Consider the following 9,842-nt stretch of genomic DNA (forward strand, 5'->3'; position numbering starts at 1 on the left):
CCCCTCCCTATCTCTGTAACCTCCTCCAGTCCCCTACACCCCTCCCTATCTCTGTAACCCCCTCCAGCCCCTACACCCCTCCCTATCTCTGTAACCCCCTCCAGCCCCTACACCCCTCCCTATCTCTGTAACCCCCTCCAGCCCCTACACCCCTCCCTATCTCTGTAACCCCCTCCAGCCCCTACACCCCTCCCTATCTCTGTAACCTCCTCCAGCCCCTACACCCCTCCCTATCTCTGTAACCCCCTCCAGCCCCTACACCCCTCCCTATCTCTGTAACCCCCTCCAGCCCCTACACCCCTCCCTATCTCTGTAACCCCCTCCAGCCCCTACACCCTCCCTATCTCTGTAACCTCCTCCAGCCCCTACACCCCTCCCTATCTCTGTAACCCCCTCCAGCCCCTACACCCCTCCCTATCTCTGTAACCCCCTCCAGCCCCTACACCCCTCCCTATCTCTGTAACCCCCTCCAGCCCCTACACCCCTCCCTATCTCTGTAACCTCCTCCAGCCCCTACACCCCTCCCTATCTCTGTAACCTCCTCCAGCCTCTACACCCCTCCCTATCTCTGTAACCTCCTCCAGCCTCTACACCCCTCCCTATCTCTGTAACCTCCTCCAGCCTCTACACCCCTCCCTATCTCTGTAACCTCCTCCAGCCTCTACACCCCTCCCTATCTCTGTAACCTCCTCCAGCCTCTACACCCCTCCCTATCTCTGTAACCTCCTCCAGCCTCTACACCCCTCCCTATCTCTGTAACCTCCTCCAGCCTCTACACCCCTCCCTATCTCTGTAACCTCCTCCAGCCCCTACACCCCCTCCCTATCTCTGTAACCTCCTCCAGCCCCTACACCCCCTCCCTATCTCTGTAACCTCCTCCAGCCCCTACACCCCTCCCTATCTCTGTAACCTCCTCCAGCCCCTACAACCCTCCCTATCTCTGTAACCTCCTCCAGCCTCTACACCCCTCCCTATCTCTGTAACCTCCTCCAGCCTCTACACCCCCTCCCTATCTCTGTAACCTCCTCCAGCCCCTACACCCCCTCCCTATCTCTGTAACCTCCTCCAGCCCCTACACCCCTCCCTATCTCTGTAACCTCCTCCAGCCCCTACACCCCTCCCTATCTCTGTAACCTCCTCCAGCCCCTACAACCCTCCCTATCTCTGTAACCTGCTCCAGCCCCTACACCCCCTCCCTATCTCTGTAACCTCCTCCAGCCCCTACAACACTCCCTATCTCTGTAACCTCCTCCAGCCCCAACAACCCTCCCTATCTCTGTAACCTCCTCCAGCCCCTACACCCCTCCCTATCTCTGTAACCTCCTCCAGCCCCTACACCCCTCCCTATCTCTGTAACCTCCTCCAGCCCCTACACCCCTCCCTATCTCTGTAACCTCCTCCAGACCCTACACCCCTCCCTATCTCTGTAACCTCCTCCAGCCCCTACACCCCTCCCTATCTCTGTAACCTCCTCCAGCCCCTACAACCCTCCCTATCTCTGTAACCTGCTCCAGCCCCTACACCCCCTCCCTATCTCTGTAACCTCCTCCAGCCCCTACAACACTCCCTATCTCTGTAACCTCCTCCAGCCCCAACAACCCTCCCTATCTCTGTAACCTCCTCCAGCCCCTACACCCCTCCCTATCTCTGTAACCTCCTCCAGCCCCTACACCCCTCCCTATCTCTGTAACCTCCTCCAGCCCCTACACCCCTCCCTATCTCTGTAACCTCCTCCAGACCCTACACCCCTCCCTATCTCTGTAACCTCCTCCAGTCCCCTACAACCTTCCCTATCTTTGTCACCTCCTCCAGCCCCTGCTTGTCTGATCCCTCCCAAGAAAAGGCAACACTTCTTCCTCACTGTGGCTTGCGCAGTTCAGATATGATTCATTAAAGGTGTAAGATATAACCGTAAAAAGATGACGTGACAATGTTCACGATCTGAGTGTTGCTGAAAAAAAGAGACACGTGGGAACTTTTCACCTTGCACTCATCAGGACACTCTCAACTATATCAGTATAAGGGGCAAACTACTTACACCGCATGTGAAGGGAGTTCTGAGTGGTTGGCAAGTGACCTTTACCGTGGACAATGCGCCACTGTTGGTGAATGACGGTCAACTGCCGAGCATTGTGTGAAACTTGACCCTGATTGGTCAGGGCATTGCCCTGAGGAATGGACCAGCGAATGGCTGCCCCCCGTCTCATGCTTTGTCGAAGCTTTTTGGCTTGCACTCATCAGGATACCGGACGTGAAGGGAGCGGCGAATTTTATACCGTGCGGCTCCAAAGCCACCAGCCCCTTCCCAACACACCGGCCTTGTCCAGTCCCCGTGCCGGCTGGAGGGTGGGTGCAGCCCTTTGGCGACAGGAGGCGGGCGGTGCTGAGGGGAAGGGCGAGATCCCCTTCCCTCCCCTCCCCGCCCGGCCAGGGACGTGCAGGCTGAGCCCAGGCCCCATGTCACGTCACTTTTACATCGGGGCTGGAGCTCCGATAAGCGCTGTGGTCAGACCGCGCCTCGAGCGCTGCATCCAGTGCCGGTTGCCAAGGCGTGGGTTTTATGGTGCGGGTGGGTGGGGTGGTGGAAACAGTCGCATCCTTGGACACAGTGCAGAGACCCAAGCAGCGAGACCGAAAAGCGTTTCGCACAGAAACCGTACAGCGCGCGCGTGCGCGAGGAGACCCTTCCACCCGCTCGTGTCCACACACACACCCGTTAACCCACCGATTGGCCTCGCCGCCCCCTCCCCCAACTCCTGGCCCTTGTTCTCCCTCCGCACCCCCACACCCCCAGCCCTCAAGTGACAGTCACCGCTCGTCATTTCTTTATTTATTTTTAATAAAACCCCCCTCCCCTTTCCCGGTCTGGTTCACTAACGCCCCCCCCCACCTTCGTCGGGAAGGAAACCTTGCCCGTCCTTACCCCGGTCAGGCCTAGACGGGGAGGCCAGACCCCCTCAACCACGTGTCTGGCCGTTAACCACACCCCCCATCCCCTCTGAAACGACCCGAGCGAGACACTCGGTCCTAGGGACGGACTTTGCCCACTCTTCCCCCCCACCCCGCTCCTTGAACGAATAAAGGGGGTAAGGCAGGTAGGCCTCAGGCTGAAGGAGTCATCGATGAGCCTGCCTGGGCGGGTCAGGCACCGAGACACTTTGTCACAGGCCGAACACCATTTCTAATCACCACCCCCCCTTCACCTCCTGGGACAAAGGGGGGCTCATCCTGTAGAGAAAGGTCAAGCAGGTTGGGCCTCTACCCATTGGAGTTTAGAAGAATGAGAGGTGATCTTATTGAAACATATCAGATTCTGAGGGGAGGGGGTTTGACAGGGTGGATGCTGAGAGGATATTTACCCCCACCCCTCGTGGGAGGGAATCTAGAACGAGGGGAGGAGGGGGGCACAGTTTCAGAATGAGGGGTCTCCCATTGAAGACGGAGACGAAGAGGAATTTCTTCTCTCAGAGGGCGGTCAGTCTGTGGAATTCTCTCCCCCAGAGAGCAGCGGGGGGCCGGGTCACTGAATATATTCAAGGCCGAGTGAGGCAGATTTCTGATCGACGAGGGGGAGTCGAGGGTTATGAGGAGGGGGGAACGGGGCAGGAAAGTGGGGCTGAGGCCACAGTCGGATCAGCCACGTGATTTTGCCGAATGGGGCAGCAGGCTCGAGGGGCCGAATGGCCTCCTCCTCAGTCCTTTGTTCCTCCGCGACACGGGAACGAACGTCACCTTCGGACGGGAATATCGCAAGTTACTTTCCAAATCTTTGTCAGTGGAGGCGTTTTCCCCCGTTCGTGTAAAAACCCCCGCTTGCCCCCCTCCCCCGACCACCGAACCCACCACCACCCACAACGCCTCAGATTGAGGCAGCTTCCCCTCTTGAGGAGACACAGACACTACATCCCCCCCCACAGCCTAACCGAGGTGACCTCGCCAGCGCCTGGCTGTCTGTCCGCTGACGGAGGTTCGGGCGTTAAAGGGACAGGCCGGTGTATGTAAAGGAGAAGCAGGTCCACAGCAACCACACTGTGCATTAGCCAGAATGAAGTGTCTAACCGTGCGGAGCTGGGGGAGCGTGCGGAGCTGGGGGGAGTGGGGGGAGCGTGCGGAGCTGGGGGAGCGTGCGGAGTGGGGGGAGCGTGCGGAGCTGGGAGAGTTGTGGGGAGCTGTCTGCGGGACATTGGCAGCAAACAGACTGCTTTCATCTCACATTGATGCTTGTTTTATGCTTGGATTTAATTGATTCTCCCTCTCTCTCCCACTCTGTCTGTCTGTCTCTGCCTCCTCCGCTACCCCCTCTCTCTGTCTCGCTCACGCTGTCCGTGTTGCTCGTGCTCTCTGCGCCTCGCTCTCTCCGTCTCGATCGCGCGCGCTCTCTCCGTCTTGCTCTCCTCGTCTCGATCGCGCGCGCTCTCTCCATCTTGCTCTCTCCGTCTCGATCGCGCGCGCTCTCTCCATCTTGCTCTCTCCGTCTCGATCGCGCGCGCTCTCTCCATCTTGCTCTCCTCGTCTCGCTCATGCGCGCTCTCTCTGTCTCGATCGCACGCGCTCTCCGTCTCGCTTGCGCGCGCTCTCTCCGTCTTGCTTGCTCCACCACGCTCGCGCGCACTCTCTCTGACTCGCTCGTGGACGCTCTCTCCGTCCCACTCGCTCGCGCTCTCTCCGTCTTGCTCTCTCCATCCCGCTCGCGTTCTCCGCCTCGCTCGTGCGCGCTCTCTCCATCTTGCTCTCTCCGTCTCGCTCACGTGCGCGGTCTCCGTCTCGCTCGCACGTTCTCTCCGTCTCACTCTCTCCGCCTCGCTGTCACCGTCTCGCTTGCACGTGCTCTCTCCACCTCGCGCTCTCTCCGCCTCGCTCGCGTGCGCCCTCTCTCTCTCTGTCTCTCTCTCTGTGCCTCCTCTCTCTCTCTCTCTCTGTCTCTCTCTCTCTGTCTCTCTGTCTCTCTCTCTCTCTGTCTCTCTGTCTCTGTCTCTCTCTGTCTCTCTCTCTCTGTCTCTCTCTCTCTCTCTCTCTCTCTGTCTCTCTCTCTCTCTGTCTCTCTCTGTGCCTCACTATCCCAGTGTTGAGCTGATCTGCTCCGACCATGTCAGAGGGCTGGGAGGACTGCCCAGTGCTGCCGGTGGGCTGGAAACGGCGTGAGGTGTTCCGAAGATCTGGAGCCACCATCGGAAAGTCAGACACCTACTACATGAGGTAGGGAGTGGGGGCCAGGACCCCAACACCTCGCCCTGCCCCAGACTCAGTGTGAAACTTGTTTATTACCAGGAGGCTGGGATTGGGGGGAGGAGAGAGGCGCCAGTGAAAACCACTTTAGCCAAGCCTATGAAAGCAGCAGGTCTTGCTGCAGTACGTTCCCCAATCTGCCCCTCCGAACTCTCCCAAATGGCCTGGCGTCACGTGGGATCTGACCTGTCCAGCATCCCCAAGGACTATTCGGGCATGGGGGTCGGCGCGGAGTCTTACTGTCCTTCCCCAGGCTGGCATGATGGAGAATGATGAGGAGGGGGATATGGTTCCTGGTGAATATAACGCCCCCTCCCCCTGTCCGTCACTGCTGTTTAACACCCGGGCACTGAGTGCGAGTGTGTTCCCCCAACCTGCTCTGAGGGGGAGTCGCTGGAGCTGGGGATTTTGTGTTGCCTGGTTTGCCTGTTCTCTGCTTTTAAACATGTCCCTCTCCCTCTCCCTCTCCCCTCCTCCCTCCTCCCCTCCTCCCTCTCCTCCCTCCCTCCTTCCCTCCCCCTCTCCCCTCCTCCCTCTCCCTCCTCCCTCTCCCTCTCCCCTCCTCCCTCTCCCTCCTCCCCATCCCTCTCCCTCCCTCCTTCTCCCTCCCCCTCTCCCTCCTCCCTCTCCCTCTCCCCTCCTCCCTCTCCCCTCCTCCCTCTCCCTCTCCCTCCAACCTCTCCCTCCCCCCTCCTCACTCTCCCCTCCTCCCTCACTCCATCTCCCTCTCCCCTTTCCCCCTCCCCCTCTCCCCCTTCTCCCCCTCCTCCCTCTCCTCCTCTCTCTCCCTCTCCCCTCCTCCCTCTTCCCTCCTCCTTCTCCCCCCTCCCTCTCTCCCTCTCCCCTCCCCCCTCTCCCTCCCCCCTCTCCCTCCCCCTCCTCCCTCTCCCTCCCCCCTCTCCCTCCCCCCTCTCCCTCTCCCTCCCCCTCCTCCCTCTCCCCTCCTCCCTCTCCCCTCCTCCTTCTCTCCATCTCCCTCTCCCTCCTCTCTCCCCCTTCTCCCTCTCCCCTTCCTCCCTCTCCCCCTCCTCCCTCTCCCCCTCCTCCCTCTTCCCTCCTCCCTCTCCTCCTCTCTCTCGCTCTCCCCATCTCCCTCTCATCCTCTCTCCCTCTCCCTCTTCCTCTCCCCCTCCCCCTCCCCCTCCCCCTTCCCTCCTCCCCCTCCCTCACCCCCTCCCTCTCTCCCTTGCCCTCACCCTCTTTCTCACCCCGCCCTCCCCTCCCCCTCTCCCTCCTCCCTCTCCCTCTCCCCCTCCCCTCTCCCCCTCGCCCTCCCCTCCCTCCCTGGTGCAGTCCCACAGCGGAGCGATTCCGCAGTAAGGTGGAGCTGGTGAAATATTTCGGGGACTCGCTGGACTTGACGTACTTCGATTTCAAGAAGGGGATCATCCTACCGCCCCACACAAAGGTGAGACTCGGGGCCATCGCTCCCCCTCCCCCTCCCACTCCCCTCCCCCCCTCCCCAGCCCCATCCCCCCCACTCCCCCTCCCCTCCCCCTCCCACCCACAGCACCTCCCCCGCCCCCGGCACCTCCCCCTCCCTCCCTCCCCATCCCCCTCTCTGCTTCCCCCCTCCTCCGTGGTTCACCGGCATCCGGATGTGGACCGCACTCCCATATTGGAAGTCGGAACGTTCTGGGTGTGAGCCCCGTCGCCGGCTCCTGAGGGTGGGAGGTGGGGAAGACCCACAGTGCAGGCTGCCTCCCCCTACCCAGTGTCGGCACCGACAGGGTCACAGCCCGTCCCTGAGTGTGCTCCTCTGGCCCAGAGGGTGCAGCCAGTGCCCCGCCTGCCCGCTCAGCGCTCTGGGCGAACTCTAATCTCGTGTTTGTGGCACCAGCCCGACCAAGACCCGCTTAGCCCAACGCCCACCCCGTGCCCACTGACCCACAACACCATCATTTCCAATATCCCCTCCCCACCCCCCCACCAGCAACTCCTTCTCATCTCCTCCAGCCCCCTACACCCCTCCCTATCTCTGTAACCTCCTCCAGCCCCTACACCCCACCCTATCTCTGTAACCTCCTCCAGCCCCTACACCCCACCCTATCTCTGTAACCTCCTCCAGCCCCCTACACCCCTCCCTATCTCTGTAACCTCCTCCAGCCCCTACACCCCTCCCTATCTCTGTAACCTCCTCCAGCCCCGACAACCCTCCCTATCTCTGTAACCTCCTCCAGCCCCTACACCCCTCCCTATCTCTGTAACCTCCTCCAGCCCCTACAACCCTCCCTATCTCTGTAACCTCCTCCAGCCCCTACACCCCTCCCTATCTCTGTAACCTCCTCCAGCCCCTACACCCCTCCCTATCTCTGTAACCTCCTCCAGCCCCTACACCCCTCCCTATCTCTGTAACCTCCTCCAGCACCTACACCCCTCCCTATCTCTGTAACCTCCTCCAGTCCCCTACACCCCTCCCTATCTCTGTAACCTCCTCCAGCCCCTACACCCCTCCCTATCTCTGTAACCTCCTCCAGCCCCTACAACCCTCCCTATCTCTGTAACCTCCTCCAGCCCCTACACCTCCCTATCTCTGTAATCTCCTCCAGCCCCTACACCCCTCCCTATCTCTGTAACCTCCTCCAGCCCCTACACCCCTCCCTATCTCTGTAACCTCCTCCAGCCCCTACAACCCTCCCTATCTCTGTAACCCCCTCCAGTCCCTACAACCCTCCCTATCTCTGTAACCTCCTCCAGCCCCTACACCCCTCCCTATCTCTGTAACCCCCTCCAGTCCCTACAACCCTCCCTATCTCTGTAACCTCCTCCAGCCCCTACACCCCTCCCTCTCTCTCTCCCCCATCTTTAAGACGCTCCTTAACAATTGACCTGCTAGGCCGGGTTTGTGGTCACCTGTCCCTCATACCTCCCGACCCGGGCCGGGGTCAAACTTTGCCTCCTGCAAGGGGGCTGTTCAAGGCGCCGTATGAATGCAAGTTGTTGTTGTGGGACGAGGAGCGCCAAGGCCTTGAGTTCAAAACCCCACCGGGACAAGTTGTAAAGATGTCCCTCAGGGAAGGAAGCTGCTGGGCCTGCGCGTGCCTAAAACCGCCCCCCCCGTCCAAACACACACGTACGTGGTTGGCTCTCCCGGCCCTCAGAGCAGGCCGCAGGCTTCGGAGACGAGACCGGGCCCACGTCTCGCCACCTCGACAGGCCCCAAGGCCCTGACAGGCCCTGACCAGTACTTTGGTCAAAGGGCAGTCGCTGCTGTAACGTAGGAAAACTGACCCACCCACCCCAGACCGCAATGGGATCAATGACCGGCTTATTCTCGTTGTTGGTGGCATTGGCTGAGTGAGCAATATTGGGCCCCAGGACACCGGGGAAATTCACCGCCCCAGCTCCCACTGCTCCTCTCGGTATTGCCCCTGGGATCCTTCAGGCCCACCTGAGGGGGCAGACGGGCTAAACACCTCATCCTGAACGAGCCTCCCTCAGCGCTGACCCTCCGACAGCGCGGCGCTCCCTCAGCGCTGACCCTCTGACAGTGCGGCGCTCCCTCAGCACTGACCCTCTGACAGTGCGGCGCTCCCTCAGCACTGACCCTCCGACAGTGCGGCGCTCCCTCAGCGCTGACCCTCCGACAGTGCGGCGCTCCCTCAGCACTGACCCTCCGACAGTGCGGCGCTCCCTCAGCGCTGACCCTCCGACAGTGCGGCGCTCCCTCAGCACTGACCCTCCGACAGTGCTGCGCTCCCTCAGCACTGACCCTCCAACAGTGTGGGCGCTCCCTCAGCACTGACCCTCTGACAGTGCGGCTCCCTCAGCACTGACCCTCCGACAGTGCGGCGCTCCCTCCGCACCGACCCTCCGACAGTGCGGCGCTCCCTCAGCACTGACCCTCCGACAGTGCGCCGCTCCCACAGCACTGACCCTCCGACAGTGTGGCGCTCCCTCAGCGCTGATCCTCCGACAGTGTGGCGCTCCCTCAGCGCTGACTCTCCGACAGTGCGGCGCTCCCTCAGCACTGACCCTCCGACAGTGTGGTGCTCCCTCAGCACTGGCAGCGAGGGTAGTGTCGGCCTGGTTTATGGGGCTTGAGCCTCTGGGTGTTCGAGGCCTTGACCGACTGATCCAGAGGGCAAGAGCGAGACCTGCTGAGCCACAGCTGGGACCGAGGGGATAATAGGTGATAAACGGGGCCTTGTCGGTCCCCTGGTGCCAACCTGAAACACTAAGTAACACCGTGGCTTTCGTGCCTTGTACCCGCAGATCCGAAAAGCCGTGAAAAGATCCAGCACCTCGTCCTGTGACAGGGAGGAGGATGACTGGCATCCGACTCCCAAGAAGAAGGTGAAGGTGACTCCCTCCCCAAGCCCCATTGAGGTCAGCGTGGCAAAGGCCAGTGCCACCGAGGGACTGGCATCTGACCCCTTGGACACACTGATCGCGTGAGTAGACACCTGGAGAGCAGGAGCTGGATTAACATCAGTAGAGATACAGTCAGTAACACAGGGCGCTGGGGAGAGAGGGGTTACTGAGTGACAGTGTGAGGGAGCTGGATTAACATCAGTAGAGATACAGTCAGTAACACAGGGCGCTGGGGAGAGAGGGGTTACTGAGTGACAGTGTGAGGGAGCTGGATTAACATCAGTAGAGATACAGTCAGTAAC

General features: G+C 60.7%; 1 protein-coding gene across 1 annotated transcript in view; it reads left to right on the plus strand.

Annotated features, from left to right (window-relative positions):
• LOC144678039 (methyl-CpG-binding domain protein 1-like) overlaps window positions 1-9,620 on the plus strand; it is a gene marked incomplete at its 3' end in the record, with an annotated part of 12,581 nt that extends 2,961 nt beyond the window's left edge. The window contains exons 3-5 of the mRNA XM_078537966.1: window positions 5,064-5,196; window positions 6,520-6,634; window positions 9,442-9,620. Of these exons, the coding sequence (XP_078394092.1) occupies window positions 5,087-5,196; window positions 6,520-6,634; window positions 9,442-9,620 (404 nt within the window). The remainder of the gene's footprint in view (window positions 1-5,063; window positions 5,197-6,519; window positions 6,635-9,441) is intronic.
• Between the last annotated feature and the right edge of the window lie 222 nt (window positions 9,621-9,842).

This window comes from Cetorhinus maximus, unplaced genomic scaffold, assembly GCF_964194155.1.
Source record: "Cetorhinus maximus unplaced genomic scaffold, sCetMax3.hap1.1 HAP1_SCAFFOLD_3473, whole genome shotgun sequence".
In the NCBI taxonomy this organism is placed as follows: domain Eukaryota; kingdom Metazoa; phylum Chordata; class Chondrichthyes; order Lamniformes; family Cetorhinidae; genus Cetorhinus; species Cetorhinus maximus.